The sequence below is a fragment of the Calypte anna genome, chromosome 20 (assembly GCF_003957555.1).
Source record: "Calypte anna isolate BGI_N300 chromosome 20, bCalAnn1_v1.p, whole genome shotgun sequence".
NCBI lineage: Eukaryota > Metazoa > Chordata > Aves > Apodiformes > Trochilidae > Calypte > Calypte anna.
The window spans coordinates 14,352,122-14,377,471 of record NC_044265.1 but is presented as its reverse complement, the minus strand read 5'-3'; the positions used below and the strand labels follow the sequence as shown (position 1 = coordinate 14,377,471).

The window sequence follows — 25,350 nt, the reverse complement described above, 5'->3', positions numbered from 1 at the left end:
CGGGTGTCCCCCGCTGTGCTGCGGTCACCGGGTTATCCCCAGCCGGGTGTCCCTGGGCGGGTTGCAAGCCCCCCCCGTGCTGTGCCGAGCGGAGGGTCCCCGGATGGGTCGCAGCCCCCCCAGGCCGTGCCTAGCGGAGGATGCCCGAGCGGGTTGCATCCTCCGATCCGTACCGATCCGTACCGAACCGTGCCGATCCATACCGAGCCGCCGGCCGTGCATTCTCGCGGCTCTCCAGCAGGCGCCCGGCCCTGGACATTGTCTCTTCCTCCGGGAGGAAGGGCCCTCCCCGGCCCTCCACAATGTGCTCTTCCAGGCGCGGCTCCCCGCCGCCCCCCGCCCGGTGCGCCCGCCCCCCGCCGCCCCGCTCCCCTTCCCCCGCCGCCCCCGCCCCCTCCGCCCGCGGCCGGGCCCCGCTCGCCCCCCCCGGGAGCCGGGAGTGACGCGCTCGGCAGCGCCGGCCCCTCTCCCCGGGCAGCAGCTGGTTGTCAGCCTCTCCGGAGCTCCGCCAGCCCGGGCCCCCTCCCTCCGGCCCTCCGCCCCGCCGGGCTGGCGCAGGCCCCCAGGCTCCAGGCCCCGCTCCAGGTAAGCGCCGGCCCGCGGGGGGCTCCGGCTCCGGCCCCGGCCCGGGGAGGAGGATGCGGGGGGCAGGAGGGGGGGGCTCCACGCGGCCGCGGGGCTGCTGGGGATGTGGGGGGGGGAGAGAACCGGGGGGGCGGGGCGGGGGGGCGGCCGCGGGGCCCGGCCCCAACTCCGAGGGGAGCGGCCGCGCCGCCCCGTTTCCCCGGGAAGTTGCGGGTCGGGGATGGGGGGGTCGGGTCGGGGTGGGGGTGTCGGGGGAGGGAGAGGTTGGCGCGTCCTTCCCCGCTCCCGGCGCGGCTCCCCCCATCCCCGGAAGAGCACAAAAGCGCAAGAAGAAAAGTGGGAGGAGGCGGCGGCGGGAGCGCTCCGGCCCCATCAATTCCCGGGAACCGGCTTCCCCGCCGCCATCGCCGCCCGCCCCGGCCCCGGGCGGGGATTGTGCTGGAAATAGCCGCCTCCCGGGAGGTAAAGCCCTACTTACGTGTCAATCCCCGAGCCCCGTGCGCCAGCCCCGGCTCCGGGCAAGGCTCTATCGCGGGTCTATTTATTTACCTGCGAGCGGGGAGCCGGGCCGGGAACCCTTTCCCGGTTCCCGGCAGCTCGCCGCTGCCGCGGGGAGACACGCGTGGGAACCGCGTCCCACCGCGGGCGGGGGAATCCCTGGCCGCTCGGCTCTGCTCGGCACCCCCTTCCAAAACCAACTCCTGCCCGACACCCCTCTGACACCCCCCCAAGGCTCCCGCTTCCCGGTGCCGGTGCCGGAGCAAAGTGCCTGTTCCCATCGCGCCGTCCATGGGGATCGAGGCAGCATCCTCCGCCGTGTCTGGAGAAGCAAACGCCTGCCCGGCCGGGAAGGAGCTCAGGGGCTGGGGAGGCGGGCACGGGGCACCAGGGGGGTACATGGGGCAGGACAACTCCGGTTCCCGCGGGAATTACCCCGCATTCAGCAATTCCCCGTTGAACAGGAACGGGCAGGGGGCTGCGGGTAGGGGCTGCAGGGCCGCCTCCTTCTCCACCCGTCCCTCCGGTTCGGGGGCGGTGGGAACCCTCCTCGGGGGGGGTTCCCAGAAGAAGAGCTCTTAGGGAAGGGGGAGGGAGGAGGAGGCGGTGATCCTCCCTTCCTCTTCCATTTGCCGTTTGAATTAACTCTTTTTGCCCGTTTTTGGGAACTAACAAATACTCGGGTCCTTTGCCGCGTCCTGTAGAAATCAGCAGAAATTGCAGCAAATAAGGATGTAAGTGACCTGACAAAGAGCGCTGGGGATGTTCTGTTTGGTGTGTGAATTGCACACACGAGTAGGCAGCGCAGTCACAGCTCGCTGCCACCACCGCCAGCGTGCGTGGAGGCTCCTCGGGCTCTTTGAAGCAGTGACCACCACACTATTTGTGGCTGCAGTATCAATCTTTGACCTGGGGTGTTTTATCTTCCATTAGTAAGCCTCTCTCTGCGCTGAACTGGTTAAGTTAGGGTCAAATCTGGTTCAATACCTTCTTGGCATGCTCAGAGGGCTGGGTTTAAACAGTCGCTGAGGGGGAGATGAGGTTGCCTTCCCAAGAACTCGTCCCCACGCCGTGCTGCTGCCCTGGCTGGCAGAGCTCTGCCCTGGCCAGGTTGGGCAGGTCTGGGGGCTGCCTGTGCCGGGCAGGGTGGTGAAGCAGCTCGGGGGTTGGCAGTCACGAGTGGCCTTTTGTTGACTCTAAAAACAGGGCTGCTTCTGGTGGGAAGCTGAGCATAGCTGGGTGCTGGGGAGCTTCACAGTGCACTGCCCCGGTTCCTGCTCTGCGGAAGGAAGTCCCATCGGGATAGCAGGCTGTGGTGTGAAAGGACACGTTTGAAAATAAAAGGACTCGAAGAGAAAAAAAAAAAGCCAAAAAAAAAAAGCTATCCTGAGAGTCAGAGCCTGGAATATTAAGCGTGAGGCACAGCCTGTAAGTGACTGGAGAGAGACTTGCAAGGCAGTCCCTGAGAAACTGAGCCTGGCTGTAAAATAAGCAGGTTACTGATAGCCTTGCATATATTTACGAGATAGGGTTGTAAGAGTAGCTTCCCCCCCTGTCCTGCTCCAGCCCACACTAGGGGAGGTTGTTCTCCAGGAAGGAGAGCCGCCGGTGGAGAAACACTGTCTGGCAGTTCTTTGCAGTCCAGAGGTCTTGATTGTGTTCCTGGATCTGCCAGCGACTTGCTGTGCTCTTGGACCAGCCAGGGAAGCTGTCAGTACCCGGGGTTTCCAGCTCTATCATAGGAAGAGGACCTCTCTAACTCAGAGGAAAGTTGAGAGGCTCAGCGGACGTGTGCGCGCACGGGGCTCAAAGATTGGTGAATGGAAAGTGGGACAGAAACACCGAGTGTGAGTCCTGCCCATGCGAGTGTCTGCCTTTGCCACTCAGAAAATATTGGCCGTGGGTGTCTGCAGGGCAGCTGTGAATGTTGGACAGTAGATAAGGAGAGGAGCAAGGATGTTGTTTTCCAAACCCTGCACGGTGCCGGGAGCCCTGCTCCGATGTTTGGGTGTGGCCTGTGTGTGAATGCACCAGCAGGATCCGACTTCCCCTTGCAGAAGAGGAGCTGCACGCACACTGCCTGACCCTTGATCGCTCAGTCCCTTGAACGGTGGAAACAAAGCGATGGGACTTTACTGCGGGGTGAGGAGATCTCTCTGGAGAGCTGGGAAAGGCAGGAAGGGGGGGGAGGGAGGCAGCGCTGGGGTTCGGCTCAGGGCTGGCTGGTTGGGGCAACCACCGTCGCTTCCATCCGTGCCACCGGTGGCGTGGGACTGGGGAACGGGCGGCCGGTCCGGAGGCAGGCGCTGGTAATGGATCGCGTTCTGTTTTCTAATGAAAGTTTCATTTGAAGTTTGTTTACAGGAAAGAAGAAATTAGCAGAGAGAATTCTCCTGAGAACCCCAGAGAGGAAAAAGAATGAGCTGCCTGACTTGCAAGCCAAAAGAGGGTGGAAGGGTAGATGAGATTTACCGTATTGCTCCGAGTTGGAGCTGTTGCTGCTGTTGAGAAACGCTTCCTTGTTTGGCTGGATGGTGGAGCCCCTTGGAGGCTCAGCCTTCAGACAGGTTCTGGGCATCCAGGGCAAACTGAGAGCTGAGGTTTTGATCCTGCCCTGGTGCCCCCATGTTTTGATGCCAGGATATGTGCTGTCCTGCTGGCCCTCCACTCCAGTGACTGGAATGTGGCTGCCCCTGGGCTGTGGTTGGGCAGAGGGTGCTCTGGGAGTTGCTGCCAGAACCTCCTGTCCCTGGATCACCCCTGGTGTGAGAGGGACAGTGCCAGGAGTCACTGCTGGTGCTGGCGGGCAGCATAAGGAAGTCACAACACTCAACTTTAGGTCTCCGAGGGCTGTCCTGAGGAAGGAACTTGCTGGTGGCCCCCAGTGTCCCAGCAAGCCATGAGGGATGCAGCTGAGTGGTATCCGAGGATGCCAGAGCTGCAGTGATGATTCCAGAGCCACAGTGATGGGGTCAGCCAGAGCTGGGCTCGAGGTCGGGGCCTTTTTCTTGCTCCAGGGAAGAAAGGCAAAGGTGTGTGGAGCTTCTGGGGCACCATGGCATGGGGAGAGCTGCAGGGGCTGCCCCAGGACAGCAGCAATTCCTGCTGCTGGCTCTGGACATTCCCTGCTACTGTGAAGGGTTCACCCTGATGCCATCTGCACAGATCAGCTTTGCATTCCCCTGGGATGGGATGGAATGGGATGGGCTGCAGGAGCTGTGTGCTGCTGGGAGGTTTGCAGGTTTGTCCCCTTGGCATTTTGGCCAAGGGTGTCAGTGCTGGAAAGCAGAAGTCCTTGGTGGGACAGCAGGAAGTGTCACTGGGGAATGGGGCCGGGGCTGCCTGGCAGGGTCCCCAGCAGCAGCCTGCTCCTGCTCCTCTGCTGGTGGCTGCATCCTGGGCTCATGGATGTGTGCTGGCCTTGTTTGACTTGAGTGTCTATAGCTTATCAGTGTCTGGTTTGGTACCCAGGGTGTTTATAATAACAGGCAAATGTTGCTGCTCCTGGAGAACTGGATGCAGTTACAGAGCTCTTCACACAACGTGCACATGAGGCACCCCTGGTGTCACCTCCTGAGTGCACAGGGAGTAGGGTGGCTCCTGGGTGGCAGTTTGGGTGCTGAGCCCGGGTGTCCCTGAACCAGGGGTGGTTCCCAGGGCTCCTCCTCCACACGGGGCAGGTGAGACTGTGGGCAGCAAGGACCTTGGCATTTGCGTTTGTCTCTTAAGCTCTGACAGTAATCTTGGGTAAGCCTTGTGAGGAAGGCCAGATATTAGGGTGGCTGCCTCCCTGCAAATGCTTACAATAAGGAGTCTGTTTATGGTTTGCAGCAGGGAGGGAGACCTTCACAGTTCTGTTCCCATACGTACAAAATGGAGTTTCTGGAGAGGCAGGATTGCTCCCTGGCTGGCGTGGCAGTGGTGCAGTGCTGGCCCTGGGGACACTGTGGCCCCCTCCCCTGCTCTGCCTGCCCTGGGGGGCTGCGGGGGGTACCTGGCTGGCAGCTCTGGGGGTCTCCATCCCAGCAGTGGGTGTGTGTGGGGCTGCTGAGCCCCATCCGTTGATGCCTCTGGGGTTTCACAAGCCATAAATTCCAGGAAACTCCCCGGGAGGCAGATTGAGGGAGCGGGCTGGGGCGGGTGCAAGCCTCCAGCCAGCAGATGTGTGTGCAGGGACGAGGAGCAGAGAGGAAAAGCACAAACCTGTCTGTAAAGACATTTGTTTGTTCACAATAAAAACTGTCAGCCAGCAGTGGCCAGACGGGGCAGTTTTTATGAGGTGCAGGCGTAGGTTGGAGGGGTGCTTGCCAATTGCTTTTCTTACACGGAAAGGGAGTGGGGATTGTGTTTTATCTCAGGACCAGGAGGAGGGGAAAAAAAATAGGAGAAAAGAGTTTACAAGCCTTTGAAATGTTTCAGTCAAAGAAAAGTGCAGTTGGAAGTGGTTTTGGAAACATTTTTGGTGTTCCCCTCCACCCCAGGGACCTGGATGCAGTCTCTGCCCATTGCTTTGGGAGGGGGGCAGGAGAGGAAGGCAGATAAAAGGGATCACCAGCAGGACCATGCTCGTATGGGGACACGTATCTGTTTCCTCCCAAACTGCATGTTTGGAGAGTTGAGCCCGGGGAGGTCCTGCAGCCCCTCCTCTCATTCAGGATCTCAGTGCTGCCTTTATGATGATGGTTTTGAAATCCTGTGGCTGACCTTTCCGGCGTTGGAAGTGATCCAAGGGCTGTGTCTTGAAGTACTGTAAAGGTTAGGAAGAAGGGAGAGAGAGGGAGAGAGAAAATGTCCTTTCAGCTGCAGGAGTGGGAGAGAGGAATGTCATCTATGCCGCCAGGGAGCGGGTGGCTGGCCAAGCTCCCTGGGATGTCCTTGCCTTGCCAGGGACCTCGCTCCCCCAGCCCTTTCCCAAGGTGTGTGTTGTCATTCCTGAAGAGGTTAGGGAGGTGACATCCTTGGGAGAGGGCTGGGGGAGCAGTCTCTCGGGGCTGTTCTCTGGGAGCCTCCTCTGCAGTGCCAAGCAGTGCAGGTGCTGGGGATTGGTGCCCTTATCCCCGTCAGCCCCACCAGCCACTCCCTGCCCCTGCTAGTCCTCTGGTGATCCAGCAGCAGATGATTTGGTCGCAAAAAAAGTCCCGAGATGTTTTCTGGAGCCATTTCAGTGGAGCTGTACCCCTTCCTCAGTTCCCACGTGCTGCTGCCTGGCCAGAGAGACACTGGGGTGGATGGAGATTAAAGGGTAAACTCCAGGGCTCGGCCATCCGCTCCTACAGGATGCGAGCTCTTTCTAATTGTCCTCAATTAGAGGCAGTGCCATTGCTCAGGCAGGCTGCAGGCAGGAAGCAGAGCTCCTGCCCGGCCACCCAGCCTCAGAGAGAAGGGTCTCTGACTGCCCCTGGCCTTGGGCAGCTCGAGGGGCCAGCAGCTCTGCTTGGGGAGAGCAGGAGCTGCCCACCAAATTGTTTTTAAGGAGTGTGGTGAGGAGATGTCAAAGCCAGAAAAATGTAGGAAGAAAATAGCTCAAGGACTTAACCCTTTCCTGCTTGCCTCCAGGATGAGACATCGGTGAGCAGCGAGGACTTTGATATGAACGACTCCACATGGATCTCAGCTGACCAGCACCTGAACTCCAGCCTGAGCCCCAGCCAGGACGAGAGCATGCGCAGCCCGCAGAACCTGCACGGCCAGGAGGATGGTGAGTGCCCCAGCGGGAGGGAAGTGCTCTGCGCCTCTGCCCTGGGATGTTTTTTGTGACTTATTAAACATTAACCAGTCCTTTCTGATCAGGTGTCCCACCTGTAGGATGGATTTCGTATCAGTACAGGTTCTGAAGCGGCGCCGACTCCCAGTCCTTCCCATTTAGCCTCTGGCTTCCTGCTCATCCAGGGCCCTCTCTAGCTTGGAGATGGTGGTCTTTGTGCAGGTCCTTGTGGCTCCCAGGTCCTCCAGAAAGAGGTCACCAAATTCTCTCCTATGGCATCATGTTGTAGTTTCCCAGGTGTGACGAGCAGAGCCCTGTTGGTCCTGAGCTGCGGGCTGCCCTGCTGCAGGAAGGGTGCCAAGGCAGTGCAGTGCAGGTCACAGCTTTCCATGCTTGGAAAGCTACACCTTAGACAGTGTGTTGGATCCCCCAGGCAAGAACTGTGTCATCTGCAATAGGTGGGGTGGACGTGGGGGTCTGTGCAAGTGTCTGGAAGGGGCTGAAGGTGGCACACGTGGGCTGGGTGGGAGGAAAGGTTTAATGAAGAGAGGTGGTGTGTTACCTCTGTGAAATGTGCTGGTTTAAAATAAAAGAGCAAGTAAATAAATGGTGGAACTAAGGGTTCAGGTCAGAGTTCATCTCTGTGATGCTTGGAAGGACTCAGTAGTTGGACTGTTAGTGGCTTTTGCTCAAGAGGTTGAATCCCTCATTGTCCCCAGTCTGGCCACTGCTGGAAGAGTGGGAAGGGAGCGCAGGAGTCAAGGGACAACCCGGGCTGGGTTGGTGCTGCTTTAAGAAAGGGAACTGGAACAGCACCCCAGGGGAAAGAAAGGGCTTTTGTGCTGGCAGGTCTCCCTGGGGTGGCTTTTAGCTGCTTGTGTGGCCAGCATCAGGGACAGCAGGGATGCTGCTCCCTTCAGTCCAGCACCTCGTGGCACTTGGGTTTCTATTGCAAGCTCCAGTTCTGAGACACTGCTGGTCTGAACTGAGCAGCCCCAGCTCCAGAGCCAGGCAGCCCTGGTGGGGATGTGAAACCTGTGCTGCACCATGTCCCCAGCAATGGGATGGTCACTGATACTTCTGCTTGTGCAGGGCCTGGTGTTGGGGCTGTACCCTGGGCATCAGGAGGGACGTTTGGTTTTGGGTGGGTCACTCTGTAACCCCCGAATTTTGTTATACTCTGGTTGGGACGTTTTGTGCTTGGAGCTTGTTCCTCACCACTGGATTCCCATGTCTCATTTATAATCTAGAGTGACACAGTTTTAATCCCTTTGCTCAAGACTCTTATTCAACATAATAATAATTTAATAAGGGACTCGTGTATTCTGGCAAATCAAGATGTTCTCACTAAAGCTGAAGCCCCTCTCTCCCTCTGTCCTCTTGGGAAATGCTTCTCATTTTTCATGCCCAATAGTTTTTCTTCAGAAGGAGGTGTCCTCTTTGGGGCTCTTCTTGGTTCCTCTGATTTCTTTTGTAAGGTTCAGTGGTGACTGATAGCACACCAGGAGTCCCTTCCTTTTGGGAGGAATGCAAGTGTCCTGACTGCCCCAGGACAGGCAGGAGGTTAAACCAGGCAGGGACATCCAAAGTGATGGAGTCAGAGTCAGCAAGCCAAGCCCAGGGTTACTAGCAAGATCCTTCAAGTAGAAGCCAGGTGTTGGGGTTTCCATCAGGCTGTCATGCTTCATGGGCATTTCATGGGACAGAAAAGAGGATTCTGGTTTTGTCACTGTGGTGAATGTCCTTGCTCTGTGTCAGACTTCTAAAATACAGGCAAATGCTGCAATCCCTCTGCCAAACCATGGCTCCTGCCCAGGACCAAGGCTCCTCACCCCTGTGGGGCTGAGAAGGGAAGAAGGATGATGGAGCAGCCCAGGAGGGTAGCAGGGGGTTGGAGGAGAGGAGCACAGAGCAATGAAGGAGCACGAGGTCTGATCACACACCACCTGCTTTGGGTTGGAACTTGTTCAGGACCTGGTACTCTCCTCCCTCTGGAAATCCTTCAGAGTTAGTAAATTGCTCCAGCCTGCTGCTGTTTGATGGATGGGATGCTTGAAGTGTGTCTTCTGTGAGAGGCTTCCCAAAGTATGAAGTTTTAATGAAGAGCTGCCTGGTTGGAGAGCAGCATTGTCTGACAGGCTTGCTAAAAAAAGTCACATTTAAAGTACTAAAGCACCAAGTCCAGCTCTGTCAGAAGCTTGGGAGGAGCAACTGCTCTCTTATGGCACAGAGCAGAGCAATATGAAATCCAGAGAGGGAGCAGAGCAGGGAACTGTTGTCCCTTGCTTTGATATGCAGGTATCTGCTAGATCTTCAGAGAGGTAAGAAGCAGCGGGATGAAAGCCAACACCTTCTTTTGTCTCGGTGCCCAGAAACCTTCGCCCAGTGTAGCCATGCAGCCTCAGCCCTTGGAACAGGAGGGAGAACGAGTCAGACCCAATGACTTTGGTGGGTAAGGGACAGAGAAGGCCCCATCAGGAGAGCAGAGGCAGCAGAGCTGGGGCTGGGGGATGCGAGGTGGGATGCAGGATGCAGCTTGGAGCAGCGATGCGATGCACTCCCTCCTTCCATTTTCTTTTGTTACTCATCCTGCGGGCCCCAGCACGGAAAACGTGGAGCTCCCTGCAGCATCCCTTCCCTGTCGGATGTTGCTCACAGGATCTGTGCCCGCAGGAAGCCGTCGGCTGCCCAAAGCAGCAGCCAGATCAACACGAGCCCTTTGCTGCCGGAGCGGAGCTATTGTGCAGGACATCCTGGAGGGATGTGTCTGTGGCAGCCAGCACGCCTTTGGAGTGAAGTGACCCTGGAAGCTGGGCTGTCTCCTTGTCCCCTGTGCCTGTTGTTGTCCCAGGTCCTAGTCGTGTCACAGCAGCCTCAGGTGGCTCTGTCCATCTCTGTGCCCACGGGCGAGTGCAGCATGGTGAAACCTTTCCAGTGTCCTGGTGCCTGGGGCTGAGCGGGGCCTCTCGTCACAGGGATGCTGTGACCTGGTCTGTTTGATCCTCTGAGGAGCAGGGAAGGCTCCTGGGTGTAAGATCTGTGTTCCTGTGTGGGGGGCACAGGGTTGTTGGGCCTGATCCCCTTCCAGCTGAGGTCCCTGCGTGCAGCCTTCGCTTGACTGGCAGTGTCCCCACGGAGCCCATTCTGCCTGGAGCAGCAGTGGCTAATCCAGACCTTAGAGAAAGGACTTTCTTAACCTACTTATCTGCAGAGGCACGTGCTCCTCGGGGACATCCCTCGAGGCAGCTGTCTGGGAACAATTCTGGGTGTTGGGGATGTTCCTCAGGAGTGCTCCAGGGAGGGACCTCAAGGACATGCAGGCAGAAATTATTTCAGGACACAGTTCCTCCTCTGGACACCCTGCCCTGGGGCTGGCAGGGACAGCACCAAGCTGTCCCCAAGCACAGCTGTCACCTCTTCAGGAATGACAGATGTCCCACAGGTCCAGGTCACACCACTTGGTGAGGTGCCCGTGATGCCCTGCACCCCACTGGGCTCCCTGCAGCACCCACCTCACCCTGGGTGGGTGCTCTGGGGAGGGGAGCATCCCTCAGTGCAGAGCAGAGCAGAAGCAGGGCCAGCTCAGCCCCTGTCCTCAGGACCCCTCAGGCCAGGCTGGGTCCCCAGGGCAGCTGTGACATCCTGCTCCAGGCCTGCATCTCCTGACAGCTGGCACCCGGGCTGTGGCACCCTGCTCATGTCACCACAGCAGGGTCACCTTCCAAGGAGGCGTCGGGTGTCGTGTGGCTCCCGGTTCTCTGTGAGCCCTGAGACCCAGACTGCAAAATCCTCACTGTTTTCAGGGCTTCCTGCACCAGGGTTGGATTTCACCCTCCCAGAAGCCCAAGCTGGGAGTCTGAACAAGACTAGGACCAGTGTCCAGGCTTTACAACAGCTAGACATCACCTTATCTTATTTTATTTCAGCACAGATTTCCTCTGTCCCCAGGGTGTCCCCACGCCATGCTGTCCCCACAGGAGACATCAGTAAGCATGTCACTGCCCTGCCTGAGCAGTCTGGGGTTTTGGCTCTGTTCTCCTTCTCCTCTTCCTCGTGCACATCTTCTCCCAAGCAAAGACCCCCCCTGGCCAGCAATAAACACTTTCCTTTTGGTGTCTTTCGAAAATTTGCCTTCTCCTGGTGCAAGGCTGAGAAGTGTGGCAGGGACAGTGTGGGGCTGTGGTGGCTTTTCCAGCCTGATGTCCCGGACTCAGCTCAAGGCTCCCTCCTGGCTGCTGAGTTTTGTGGGGGCTTTTGCCTGCTAGGCAGCAGAGAGGTTCACCAAGCTTGTGGGCAGCCCGTGTCCCCACCTTTCTCCCCAAATTTGAGCACCCCCAGGTGCAGGGGTGAGCAGGGACAGCAGGGTGAGCCCCGCAGTGTGTCCCTTGTCTGGGAGTGCTGCAGAGCCCAGTGACTTGGGGACAGACCCACTCTGTCCTGCCCAAGGGACTGGGACTGGGCAGCAGGGTCTCTTGGTGACAGTCTGGGCTGGAGGCACCAGCTTGGTGACAGCCCTGCCCAAAGCCACCAAACCCGTTTGTTTGGCAGGGGAAAGGCAGTGCCCGGGCAGCACAGAGCCACAGCGTGTCCCCTCCCTGTGCTGGGATCCGGGTGCTGCCCGTGGTGGTGGCACAGGGAGAGGCTCAGTCTGCACCAACTCCTTCCCCACCTGCTCAAGCACCCCTCGAGCAGGGAGGTGGCTGGAGGAGCAGTGGCAGAAGGGATGGGGGTCAAGAGGAGGTGGGGAAACCGAGGGACAGAGCACACCCGTGCTGGGGCTGCTTTCTGCAGTGGGAACCACTTTGGTGAACAGGGAAATGTCCATGGCAGGGCCGGAGTGGTGAGGTCCCAGTGCTGGAGGGGACTGCTCCCTCGGGATGGGCAGCAGAACCAGGGGGGGATGGCACCGGGGGGCACCTTTGATGCTGGGGAGCTGGTGGCACAGGGCTGCCTTGTCCGGCCATTGTGTCCATCCCTGCCAGATGTCTGCCTCCTCAGGGACTCTGGTCACAGGCAGGGACCCGGGGAGGGGGGCAGAGGGTGGACACTTTGTCTGGGACATAACGAGGTTTGCATTAACGAAGGAAGACAGGAAGTAGAGTGCCTTAACTGGACCCTGGCCAGCCCCGCTGCTCCACCGGCCCAGTGACGTTGCTGTGTGCTTTCTTGTGTGTCCTGGAGGCAGGACCTGGAGAAAACAGTCAGGGTGGCCATGGCAGCCAGCATGGCCAGGCCTCTTCTGCTGCCTGTGGGTGCTGGAGCCCTGGGGCACCTAATGAATGTGACTGCTGCCCACCGTGGCCCCCCACGGGGCCCCCGTCCCCCCTCGGTCTCTCTAATTTGTATTAAGTATCCCTTCCTCGCAGGCTTTCCTCCTCCCCTTCTTCCCCCCCTTCTCGTCTCTTTTGTGAGTGAATAATTTATGGCACTTTTCATCTTCCTGGCCGCTGTTGCAGGCGGGTGGGTGGTGGGATGCTCTGCACCCCCCAGGCAGCCACGCTCTGGGGCTGCAGCCCCAGCAGTGCCCATGGCGGGGTGGAAATGGGACCGTCCCCTCCGGTGGCACCGGGAGAATCGGGTGGGAGTATCCACCTTTGCCATCGCCCCGCCACCGTGGTGGCTGGTGGCTCCATGGGTGACCAAGCGTCACCAGTGGGACCTGGTGGTGGCCGTGGCAGCCGAGCTCCGAGGCCCCGGTGCCGGTTGGGGTGCGGGCAGTGCCGGGCAGCCCCCAGCCCACCCCACGGTGCGGGGCTGTGGCGGGGTTTCCGTGGGCCGCTGGCTCTTACATAAGCTCATTGTTTTCTGAGTCAAAAGGGGTTTTGTCTCTGCTCTGGAGATGTGACAGGAGGAGGAACAATTTGCCCCATTCATCTTTAACTCTGCCTTTGGAGAGCGGCGCGGTGGCCTTCGCCGACGGGGACGTTAAACCCAACCACTTCCCCGCCGTAAAATCTCCCGGGGAGCAGGTGTTGGAAATCACCCCTTCCCCTCCTGATCTCCGCAAATCCAGCGCCACAGAAATCAAGGATAATCCAGCAGCCTCTTCAAAATGAAAACGCTGAGCCCTGATTAATTCATTTAATAAGTGACTGATCCCCTCCTCCTCCAGCACCGAGGCCCAAGGAGCCATTTTGCTTCTCACCCTCCTGGGCTCGGCACCGCCAGGGAGAGAGGAACCAGGAGGTTCCTTCCCGTGGCCTCCTCGCTGACATCGCCCCTCGCCCAGTCACGGCCTCACCCTCCACCATGGGGCCAAGGAGGCTGCGTGGCCTCCGTGGAGCCCCCAGGGGTGCCTGGTGCAGGTCCGGGGTCTCCTCTGCGGCCATCCTGCGGAGCTCTGGCTCCAAGGGATGAAAGAGGAGAAGGAAATACTCCTTTTTCTGACCAAAAGCTCCAACCGGTTAGGAGTGACATTGTTTTTACGGTTCCATCTGCTTCAATTAGGGCACGGGGGTGGAGCAGGGGGGCTCCCAATTATCCTCATTAGAGGGGCTCCTCGTGCAGCCGAGCTCCAGCCGTGAGCAGGGAGCTCCCCGGGCTCGTGCTGCTGGATAATGAATATATTCATGGCTGCACAGCCTGGCCTTGCTCGCCTGCTGCTGCTGGAGCTCTGCTTGGGATGTGAGCTGTGGGTACTTGCTGAGGAAAAAAAAAACAACAACAACAAAACAACACCTCTCCCAGCTCAGAAGTTTGGTGGGTTTTACCAAAATGGTGATTCTCTGGGAGTGCAGCCAACATGGCCCTGTCACTGTGTGTCCTGGACCTGGTCCTGGCACCCGAGCACTCTGTATGCAGAGCTTCTGTGGGAGCAGAACCTGTAAAAACATAGGGATAGGAAAATTATCTGTAGCTAGTGGGTTGACAAACATTGTTATTTGCTTGTGTTCATTCTTGGTTTATACTGAACTGTTCTTTCAGTAGGTGCAGGTCCCTTACATTAGATTCCTCTCTCATTTTCCTGTTCCACCCGGACCGCTTTGTAGAGACATCTTCCTCTTTGTTTTCAGTATGTTTTGGCTGTAGCAAACCCAAGGTTTGTAAATGCAGCAGAGTCGGGTAGAAACCTGGTTTGCAGCTGCTGTGTGTGTTTTGTGCAACACAAAACGCTGAGAAGTCGGGGGGGTGGGGTGTGATCCATCCCTCCCCCCCAGGCTGCTGCCTGGTGTGAGGCTGCAGGGGCAGAGCCTGGAGAGGTGGGAGGTGGATGGGCAGGGGCAGAGGGGGATGCTCAGAGGGGGCTGAGGATGCACAGGGCAGGTGGGGGATGCTCAGGGCACCTGCACAGTCATCTCCCAGGCTTCCCCTTCGCCGAGCAGGGTTTGGTGGCACGGAAGGGCCCCAGCCCCCACTCAGTGCCATGCTGGGGGCTGCCGGGAGCAGGCAGGGGGTCCCTGTGGGATGGTGGTGATTGGCCCTGCCTGGCAGTGCTGTTGCTGTGCCTGGGCTGATGGTGGGGCCTGGCATGCAGCTTGTGTCTCTGTGCAGGGGAATAATTCTCCTTAATCCTTGCGAGAGGCATCTCTGGATGAGGCTGGAGCCTCCCTCTGGGAGCCCCGTCTCGCCTGGCGTGGAGAGTGGAGCAGGGGGAGGGACGGCTGCCATCCATCCCCGGGCAGGGTGGCCTCCTGTCTCCAGCCACCTGCCCGCTGCTGCAGGAGACATCACGGGGCTGGCACTGCTCCCAGGGCACAGGGTGTGTGGGCAGGAGGTGGCAGTGTCCCCAGCGTCCTGCCCCTTTAGGTACGGCCACCAGCAGAAGCCCTGCAGCTCCGGTCTGGGCAGCAGCCACCCACTGGAGCCCCATCAAGAGACAGCTGAGCAGAGCCTGTCCCGGGGGGCTGCTCGAGGGGTCCCCCCGGGTCCTGGCTGCCGAACCCCCCGGAGCCAGCCCCGCATTCCCTGGCACACAGAGCCGGACAGGGTGATGCTGGAGCACCCGGCACATAAACACCACCCCGGGATTAGGTCAGCTCTGGTCATCGCTCAGACGAATAAGTGGATCAGCACAAGGGAAAGGAGGGGGAGGGAGCTGTGCCGAGGGGGGAGCTGGAGCAGGGACCTTCTAATTTCGGGGCCAGGAGCAGGCTTGGCGCAGGCGCCTGGCCGGGCAGCGAGGGCTGTCGGGGTGGCTGGGGACACGGGGCAGCAGCCCCCACCAGCCCCCGCACTCGGCTTGGATGCCCGAGTGTCCTCAAGTCTGTTTATTTTAAGGGATACAAAGTCCTGGGCTGCTGCGGGGTCACAGCAGTGCTCCATGAGCCTCCAATTAAAGTTTCTCATGGGTGCTGGCGGGGGGAGGAGGGTGGGTGGGTGGCAGCACCCGGGCACCGTCCCGCCGCCCCGTGCCCCGCACACCTTTGGACCTGGCACCCGTGTGCCAGGAGCCGCCGGGTTGATGCAGGGGCCACCCCGCAGCCCCATCCCATTGTCCTGGGGGCCAGGCCAGGCGCTGGGCCCCGCCATCTGCTCCTGCCCGCCCGCAGCTTCTTTGTTCGCCGCCCGGCAGCTCGCGCAGGAAGCGGCTCCCCACGTGCTTCGCCCTTTCCCTCTCGCGGAGGCACCGAATGAAATAAAGGATTTACTGCAGCCAGGGGGAGGAAAGGGGAAAGGGATGAGCAGTCTGGAAATGTCATGCCTGGCCCCAAGGCTGGGCTCTTTGGCTGAGTACAGGGATGGGTGCAGGCAGGGCCTGTTCTCTGGAGCAGCGTGAGGCGGGAGCTGGGGATGGATCTGAGCCCAGAGAGGAGCGGGGCAGCTCTGTGGTGTGAGCTCTGCCCAGGTGGGTGGTGGGGAAAAGGGGTGGCTGAGTGACTGCTGTGGGTCGGTCCTGGGGCATGTGAAAAGGGGAAGCAGGAACGTGCATGTAGGGTGCAGGAGGTCACTTGGGTTTTGAGTGGGAAAGGAGAGATGTTGGTGCCTCCAAGGAAACCGCTTGGACCGCAGCTCCTAAAGGTGCTTCCAGGTGGGATGAACTCCGGGTTTTCCTGCCTGAGCGAGCCCATCCTCATGTGCTGTCCCCACACCCCAGCACTCTGAGGGCAGCACGTCCCCTGCCTCCCTGCACCCAGCCCTGAGGACTGTGCTGGGAGGCAAGGGACCTGCTGGGGAGGGGCAATGCCCCTTTCTCCTCCCTGCAATGCAAACAGAAACCGAAAAGGACCAAATTCCAAAGTTCTTATTCAAGCCCAGGCGCTGTGGCCCTGGTGGAGGTGTGGGCACTGTCACCTGCCGCAGGGACAGGCGGCCCGGGGCACACACCAGGGCACAGCAGCATCTGGTGTGGTTTGAGGGGTGTGGAGCAGCTGAGTGATGGCCCTGCAGGCACAGGCACTGGTGTCCATCCCTCCTGGCAGCACCCATGGCAGCTCACCCAGCACAGAGCTCGGGGCAGGGTGATGCCACGGGGGCAGAGCCATTCACCCACCTCAGGGACGTGGTCTGGGGAGCCCTGGGGATGACCACGGGTCCTCCTTTGCAGATGACTCCTCCTCAGAGAGCTGCAGCGGGAATGGCTCCTCCACCCTGAACCCCTCCACCTCCAGCAGCACGCAGGGCGACAGCGCCTTCCCCGAAATGAACGGCAATGGCACCACGGCCCCCATGGACTTCACTGCCTCTGCCGATGACCAACCCATCAACCTCTGTGACAAGCTGGCCCCTGCCCATGTCACCCCCTCCTACCAGTCCGACAGCTGCAGTGCCGACGGGCTGCGCAGCAGGGTCAAGTACGCGGTGAAGACCACGGCAGAGGTAGGGCTGGGCTGTGGGGTGCTGGGGGTGGGTGCTGGGACAGGCAGGGCAGCCACGTGTCCCCACACCAGGGACACCGGGAGAACCATGAGGTGCTTGATGCCAGGCAGGGGTATGGCTGCTGCCCTGTGCCAGGAAAATGCAGGGGTTTGGTGGGGCTGGAGCCTCGCAGGGAAGGAAGGAGCCACCGTGTACCCCCTTGCCCCGGCAGGCAGGAGCTGGCACCCAGGGGAGTTTGGCTGTGGGTTCATCTCCCTGGGTTGCAGGGGAACATCAGGGAAGGGGCCAAGAGGAGAGGAGAGGAGAGGAGAAGAGAGGAGAGGAGAGGAGAGGAGAGGAGAAGGGTCTCTCTCCTTGTGACCGGGGCAGGGACTGCTCACTGTAACCCCTGTCTCCTCTCAGTCCCCTCCATACAGCTCTGGCAGCTATGACTCCATCAAGACAGAGGTGAGTGGCTGCCCCGAGGACCTGACCGTCGGCCGAGCCCCCACGGCTGATGAAGATGATGATGACCACGATGACCATGAAGACAACGATAAGATAAATGACTCGGAGGGAATGGACCCAGAGAGGCTAAAGGCCTTCAATGTAAGGGAGGCTCCGTGGGCAGGGCAAGCCCCCTTGTCTCCTGTCCTGCTGTTCTCACCCTCTGTCATCTTCTTTCCAGATGTTTGTGCGCCTTTTCGTGGATGAGAACCTGGACAGGATGGTTCCCATCTCCAAGCAGCCCAAGGAGAAGATCCAGGCCATCATTGAGTCCTGCAGCAGGCAATTCCCCGAGTTCCAGGAGCGGGCACGCAAACGCATCCGCACCTACCTCAAGTCCTGCCGCCGCATGAAGAAGAACGGGATGGAGATGGTGAGTGCCTGCCCCACCACCCACTGCTCACCACTGCTCCTGGGCCAGCACCTCCCTGAGCACCTCCTCTGCTTGTGTCTCCACAGACCAGGCCCACACCACCACACCTGACCTCGGCCATGGCAGAGAACATCCTGGCAGCCGCCTGTGAGAGCGAAACGCGGAAAGCAGCCAAGAGGATGCGGCTGGAGATCTACCAGACCTCCCAGGTGGGTGCTCCGGGTGGAGGTGGGCATGGGGAAAATAAGAGAAGTTTCTGAGCATTTGGGTGAAGCATTTAAAAATGCCTTTTTAAAGGAGGGCTGCAGAACAGGGCCCCATGGTGTGTTCCAGGACTCAGGTCAGCGGGGATGGGGACACTGGTTTTGGGGTGGCCATGGGAGACCGGGTGTCCCCATCCCATCCCTCCAGGCTCCTCACTGGAGTCAGTCTGTGTTTCCCCCGTGCAGGACGAGCCCATCGCTTTAGACAAGCAGCACTCCAGAGACTCCACAGCCATCACCCACTCCTCCTACTCACTGCCAGCTTCATCTTACTCCCAAGACCCGGTCTACATCAACGGAAGCCTGAACTACAGCTACCGTGGCTACGGGTCCCTGGGGGGCAGCCTGCAGCCACCCACATCCCTCCAGACAGGCAACCACAGTAACGGTGAGTAGCCACATGTGGCACGGGGAGCCCACCTGGCCATTGCCAGCATGCCATGGGCTACCCTGCATCCCACACTGGGTGGCTGAGTTGGTCGTTGGGGATGTGGCAGGGGCTGCTCCCACCAAGCCTGGTCACAGCAGCATCTCTCCAAAAACTGCTCCAAAAGCTCCTCCTGCAGCTGGTGGAGGCCTCACCAGCAGGTGGTTAATTGGGGAACTGAACTTGGAAGGACTTGGGTGGCAGTGGTGGAGGGAAGGAGTGTCACTTAAAAAAAACTATAATCTGTACCAGCTGTTAATCAGTAACAGCAGCAGGCGCCTATCACCACCCTGATCTCCTTGCTGGTATGAACCATTCCTTTCCCAGCCTGCATGGACTGCTCTCGGGGACAGGGACAAGGATGGGGACAGGGCTGGGGAAGTCTGGGAGCTCCTGCTGCAGATTAGGAGGAGCCAGAGGGGTGTGGGTCTCCCCTTGGGCAGCAGCCTCTGGCTTTGCTCTCCTGGCAGTGGTATCAGGAGGGGCTGGAGCCCACGTTGGTCCCCAGCTGGTCCTTTGGCAATTTCTGGGGTGCCTTCACTTGCCCCATTGTGCTCTGGGCTCCTGCCTTGCCCCTGCCTGCCCGGACGGGAGTGAGGATTTGGAAAGATGTGATTTCCGGAGCCCTGAGAGATGCCTGTCTGGGATTAACTCTTATCATCCCTTCCTAATGCTTCTTAACCCTGAATAAAGATCCCGCCCCGGCCTCCAGCTGCTGAGACCTAATCCCTGCAGCCTCGGGGATTCCACCCCTGACCCCCACCCTGCCAGCACCCTCGGCAGTGAACCTGCAGAGCCCTCTCAGAGGAGCAGACGGGCCCTGGCTGAGGCAACAGCAGCAACTCCCTTCTTTTTAATGGATTTTTAAAGCTCTGCTTTGCAATGGCTTTTTGCCCCAGTGCCCGAGCTCTCTGCCAGCCCTTCAGAGGTGGGAGCTGCCACAGCACTGCAGGGACTGCACCTTCCCCCCTCACCGAGCAGAAAGCCTGCGGGGCTTTGCTGCCCAGAAGTGTCTTCTCCCTCCATCCCCCACCTAAGGCTCAAACCCACATCCCCACAGCCAGCTCCTTCCCCCTGGTGAGCCGGGAAGTGGGATTGGTTTCCTGCTGCCTTTTCTGTCCAGGGAAATTGCTTTCGCATGAGAGCTCCTCCTCCTCCTCCTCCTTCTCCTCCTTCTCCTTCTCCTCCTCCTTCTTCTTCTCCTCCTCCTCCTTCTTCTCCTCCTCCTCCTTCTTCTCCTCCTCCTTCCACTCCTCCTCCTCCTTTTCCTCCTCCCCTGTGCAGCTGCTTAGCCTGCCATGGAAGTCCTCTGCTGATGCCACTCCATTTGCTGCTCCAGCCTTGCTTTCCTTGGATGTTTTCCTTCCGACCCCAGGGCCTGGCAGTATCACTCCTCAGGCTCTGTACCTCACATGTGATAGAGGTGGAGCAGAGACAGACTTCAAGAAAAATTCTCCCTGCCCGTCAGGCAGATCATAAGTTTTGCAGAGTTTCATTTCATTTACAGAACCAGGGCCCAGGACACAGAGCCCAGAGGTGCGGGAGCAGCAGCAGCTCCTGCCGGGCTCTCGTGGTGCCAGGACAGCCCCGACTGATGCTTTTCTGCTTTTCTGCAGGTCCGACCGATCTCAGCATGAAAGGTGGGGCCTCCAGCACAGCCCCCTCCAACAGCACCAGCAGGGGAATGCAGGCTGCCCAGCTCAGCCCCACGGAGATCAGCGCCGTGCGGCAGCTCATCGCCGGCTACCGAGAGTCAGCGGCCTTCCTGCTGCGCTCTGCAGACGAACTGGAAAACCTCATTTTACAGCAGAACTGAGTCCCCGTGTCCGCGTCACTCCTCTGTCGAGAAGACAATTTGTATCTGCTAGAAAGAGGCTCCCGGAGACGTCCTGCTCAGGACCGGCATCGTCCTCCCGTGAAGCGGCGGGTACACGTAGTTTTAGAAAGTGGCATCCAAAAGACCTGTTTTGTTTTACACTCCAAGCACCTGGGACTTCAGGCACAAGGACACGTTTTTTGAACCCTACCAACACCCGTGCGTCCGGCCGAGCAGAAGCCAAACCTACGGCTTGGAAGGATGTGGGACTTTGAAGGGCAGAAGGGAGCCTGGGGAGGTTTGGGGCTGCAGATGTATTTAGAATAACCTTTGTGGACCCAAATGTTAGATTCCTGTCCCCAGATAATTTCCGAGTCTTAGGTGAGCTGAATCACATATTTATTGAGAAATGGACCCTCCTCCCCCCTTAGTAATTTATTTTTCTGAAAATGGATTCTTTTGAGTTTGTACAGATTGCCAGTTTTTTTTTTTTTTTTTTTGTCTGTCTGATCAGAAGGAGTTTATTCCTGTGAAATAACACATTCCATATCACTACACGACTGATGTCCAGGCAGCTCTGCCTGTTTCTCTGGGGAGCCCATGGGGAGCAAGTTTGCCATCCAGCCCCCAGACCTGGAGGCTGCTCAGCCTCTGGTAGGCGTAGGTGGCAGCTGCCAGCAGAGTGAGTGAGTGTCCTGCTCAGAGCCTTGTCCTGAGCTGTCCCGTAGCAGCAGTGGGGTCTGCACCCCCTGAGAGCCTCAGCAGGCTCAGCAGACCTCCAGCTAGAAGGACGTCTTGTACTCATTTAAGTCACTGCAGATCAGAGAAGGAAAGAAGGAAGGAAATCACCTGAGAAACACTGTCTGTCGGTCACCACCCGTACTCTACCTCACACTCCATTGTGGGCTTCTTCCAGGACTGTCCCAGCTGGGCCTGGGGGATGGGGAGTGTCACAGACCCGTGGACCATGCTGAGGAGGTTGGGACTGCTGCTCCCCCAGCCCTGGCTCTGGAACCAACCCTGGGACAACCCTGGAGGAGCTGCAGGGCTGCAATAAAGGCTGCAATAAAAGCTGCAATAAAGGCTGCTGCCAGGGCTCTGCTGAGTCCCACCAGCCCCCTGTGGCTTGGCAGAAGTTGGAGATGAGCAACGTTCAGCAGCAGAACCCACCAAGTCCTCCCCAGGGCCCGGGATCCTCCCTGCTCACAGTCCTGAAACAAGCCCACAGTTCCCAAAGTGTGGAAGAACCGTCACCCGATGACCATGGCCCTGTTACCACCCCCACCCCGATGATGCACTTCGTTTTGCTCAGTGCAATACCTCCTACCAGTGCTGCTAACCCCAGGGCCTGCGCTGGGGCACAGAACCCAACCCAGCCCACACCGTGCTCCGGAACCACCAGAGCAGCAGAGCCACTGCCGGGCCCCCCCGCTGCCCCCAGTCCCTGCCCGGGCAGGAGCCCTCACCACCAGAGATGAATATGAGAAGTGTGAACCCCTATAGGCTCCTTTTCAAGGTAGATACTTTCTCTCTTTGGAGACAGCTTCTTTTTTTTTTTAATTATTTTTCCTCTTTTTTGGCTGCTGCGAGCCGGTGGCTGCCGTGCCCTGGGGGTGTCTGGTGCCACCGGTGTGGGCTGGAACTCGGTGGCAGTGGCTGCTCCCAGCCAGGAGCAGACCCGGGCAGTTCCTCAGTAGCTGATAAACAGAGTTCTGTACCCCCCACACTGGAAGAGAAGCAAAACCTCTGCCCTGCTCCTCGTCTTGCCCTGAGAAGCCTCCGGCTCCTGCAGCAGTGGGGATGAGCCTGGCACTCACTGTTTTCCCCAAACCTTCAACTTCCCGTGGCATTTGGAGAAAAGGGACCCAGCCCCGGCCGTGGGGTGCAGTCAGGGGGTTCAGTGCAGAGGTGGGGTCAGACCTGAGGGGTGCCTGGGCTGGGCAGCCCGTCCTCCCCCTGCCCGCTGCAGGCAGGGAGTGGGGTGGGGGCTGTCAGCAGCCACTGAACCGACCCCCCCTGAGCCAGGGATCAGCCTCAGGCTTTCCCCAGCACTTCCCGAGCCCGCTCGGTTTGTCCACAGCATCCTCCCATACTTGGAATTTATGTAAATATTTATTTTTGTGTGAATACCATGAAGTAACAAACTTCTGACAAAAAAACCCATGTCACCACAGCCATTTGTGACAGTCTTAACGTTAAGGAAGGAGAGGCAGAGACAATCCCTGTCCCGGAATTCCCTCTCCATGCTATCCCACCCCAGTCGGTGCCTCCTCCCGGCAGAGGCCATGGAGAACGTTCAGCCATACGTTTGCCATCACTTTACTGAAAAAAAGAAAAGAAAAAAAAAAAAAAGAAAAAAAAAGAGGTTACCCAGGGGCTCATGGACAGATCACCATCAGCTACAGTTTGGTTAACGTTTTATTTATACAAGTTTTAGCTGTCGTTATCAGATCACCTTTGAACTTGTCTTAGCATGTCTTGAAGTGGAGTAGCTCTTACACTTTGTTAAACTGCTGTAGAAGACAGCCCAGGTCAGGCTGTGTGGGAAGGTGTCCACCAGCCTGCTCTGTCTTCACACCTGATGTTCAGAACCTGCAGCTGAATGGTACAGACTCAGCTTTCCAAAGCCCCGGTGACAGCCACATCTGTGACAAGCTATGAAAAAAATGGGATTGACTACGAGTTTCTGTCAGGGATCTTCTGCTTTTTTTTTTTTACCTTTTTTTTTTTCTTTTTTTCCTTTTGTGAGCCACAGCTTTATTGTTTCTTTGGAGTGAGCTCTGCAGACATCTCAGAGCTCTTCAGCTGAGCTGTGCTCAGTTGCAGCTCTCCTGGGCTCCAGGACTGTTTCACAGCCACATTCCTGCACTCTCCCCAGGCAGGACAGGGGCAGGAATCACCAGTCCGGGTTCTCACCGAGAAGCACCGAGCAGGAGCAGGATACAGCAGCATTCCAGATACTGGGAGAGGTGGCAGGAGAATGCCGGGTTAGCAAATGGTCTGGATGTTCTTGGTTTCAGTTAAGAAAAGCTAATCACTGGTCAAGAAAAATAGATAATTTTGTAATTATTATTATTATTATTATTATTATTATTTTTAATAATTTAATTTAATTTAATTTTAAACACAACCATCCTGCCCTGGATGTGCAGTTCCCACGAGGGGGTTTCTACATGGGAGAGCGTCCCCGGGATTGCGAGCAGCCGTAACTTGTACCTCCCCACCCCAGAGGGCCACTTCCCCCCCACCAGTGGCCATCAGATTTAGTACCAGTTCATGAAAAAAAAAAAAATGCTGCTTTGAACTCAGAGGGTTAATAAATATACTTTTGATTTGTAATTTTTTGTAAAACTTTTTACAAGGTAGCATAGTACTTCACCAGAATACCGACTACAATCCGTCCATGGTCTGATTTTTATATAATTTAGTGGTGCTTTAGAAACTTCTGTTTGGTTGTTTGGGAGCTGTACAGCTCAGTTCTTCGCCTGTATCTACCTAAGACCAATGTGAACCTTTGTATTTTTGCTCCTAATTTTGGACTCAGTGAAAGTGTACTGTTTACATGTACAGAACTCCCGGCCCCTCTGTCTTCTGCCAGACCGGCTGTTGAGGAGGAAGATGCACCTCACCCAGTTCGTCTGCTTAACCCAGCCACAGCCTCACACCCACCGACACCCCACACTTTTAAGCCATTTTGGGTTTTGCACAAGCTATTGTATTTTTTAATTTTATTTTACTTCCCCCCCCCCCAGTAGTCAATTTTCAGTTTGGCTCCGATTCCAGCCGAGAGCTGAGCTGCTGCTCAGCTCCCTCCCCCAGGCTGCTCCTTCACCATCCTCCTCCTCACCGAGGTTGGGGGTGGAAGCTCAGCGTGGGGTTCAACCAGTGCCTGCGAGCAGGGGAGCCCCGGGGGGAACATCCAGCAGCAGGACTGGAAACGTTTGTCCCAGGCTGGTGAACCCACCCGAGCCGTGTCCCGAGGAAAGGGGGAGCAGAGGGAGCCCTTTGGGAAGTGGGTGCTTTCCCGAGGGCTCCCACAGGAAGCGTATGGCACTTAGTCCAGCTTTGAAAGGTGACACTTTATTGTTCAATCAATTGATTCATTTTGAAATGATATTTTTGCAGATAGGCACCTATGCAACTTAATGTGGCTCTTAAGCAGATGAGCACTTCCTCCTCAACGAGCTTGATAAGAGTTATTTGTGTTATATACTGTGGATTTTTCCAGTAAATGTGGCTTAATATTTTAATTCTTAGAATGTGTGTCTATTATATATGTGATGCAACTTAATTCTGTTCTGTTTGTGGAATGATTAGCACAGGCCAACTCCCTGTTCCCCTCACTTAACAAAGACCAATGAGCTGTTAATCAAGCTGTTATCTCCATGGTATTACTTGCTAAATGCACTGATTTCATAAGTATGTGGAATCCTTTTTTTTTTTCTTTTTTTTTTTTCTTCTTTTGGATCTGTATATCATATATAAGACTGAATCTACTTAATAAACACTGTATAACAAAAAGGGCTTTCTCCTCCGCTGCCGAGCACCCCTGGGTGCTGCCCCTTGCCCCATCACTTTCTCTCCCCAGCCCAACCACATGGGGTGATTGATCACCAAGTGGGATCTAAATTGAGGTGTTAAAAGAAAAAGAAAGAACAAGCAAACAAAAAACCCCAAACCACCCATCTTTCAGTAATTGTGACCTAAGCTGTGCTTGCCATTCCTTAACAGACAGCTGTGGGTACCATAGAGAGCAGCGTTAGCACTCACCAGTGGGGCTGGTCACAGATTTTATGCTTAACTTATATTTTGACAAAATTAATTTTGTGAAGTGTCTGGTTTTGTGGAAAAAAAAAAATAATATTGGAGTTTTCATTGAAGTTTGTGGAAAGTTCTCCCTCTCCCCCCTGGAAAATACTGATTTTTCTTTATCAGCTTTATTCACTAAGTATAATAAATCTTTGCATCCATAAAATGTTTCATCTCAAAGCACTGTGTAGATAAACTCTCCTGATTTGCCTTCCTGGCTGCCTGGGCAGGAGAGGTCCCATCCTTCAGCACGGGTGGGGACGGTGCCTCTGGGGTCACACGTGGGTGCCCGTGCTCCTGATTTGCCCCAAGGACCCAACCTCAACTCTGAGGTGTTCCCAGATTCCAGCAGGAATTCCCTGCTGCCCAGCCTTGGGAATATCTTGTTCTGGGGAGTCCCTGCCCTGCTCCTGCAGCCCCAGGGCCAGGGGTGTCCTGGGATGGCAGGACAGATCCCTGAGATGGCAGCTCCGTGGCAGGGCTGTGGGGGAGCTGCTGCTTATCAGAGAGCAGCACAGGTCAAATAACAACATTTGCTCTGTGTGAACTTGTGACTTTGAGGGGGTTTCACTCCTGAAGCCTTCAAGCTCCCTCTGCTAGAGGTGACTGACCCCAACATCATCACCCACCACA

General features: G+C 57.4%; 1 protein-coding gene across 2 annotated transcripts; it reads left to right on the top strand.

Moving 5' to 3' along the window:
- Positions 1–423: 423 nt before the first annotated feature.
- Positions 424–22,240, top strand: NOL4L (nucleolar protein 4 like). 2 transcript variants are annotated; one of them, XM_030463218.1, is made up of 8 exons: positions 424–585; positions 6,640–6,781; positions 16,272–16,543; positions 16,946–17,131; positions 17,211–17,402; positions 17,489–17,611; positions 17,852–18,053; positions 19,709–22,240. In XM_030463218.1, the coding sequence occupies exons 2-8, from the start codon at positions 6,673–6,675 to the stop codon at positions 19,906–19,908; spliced, it is 1,284 nt and encodes a 427-aa protein (XP_030319078.1). In that variant the 5' UTR covers positions 424–585; positions 6,640–6,672; the 3' UTR covers positions 19,909–22,240. The 2 variants fall into 2 exon arrangements, with proteins under 2 accessions (XP_030319078.1, XP_030319079.1); XM_030463219.1 differs by lacking the exon at positions 424–585 and adding an exon at positions 959–1,047.
- The last annotated feature ends 3,110 nt before the right edge of the window (positions 22,241–25,350 follow it).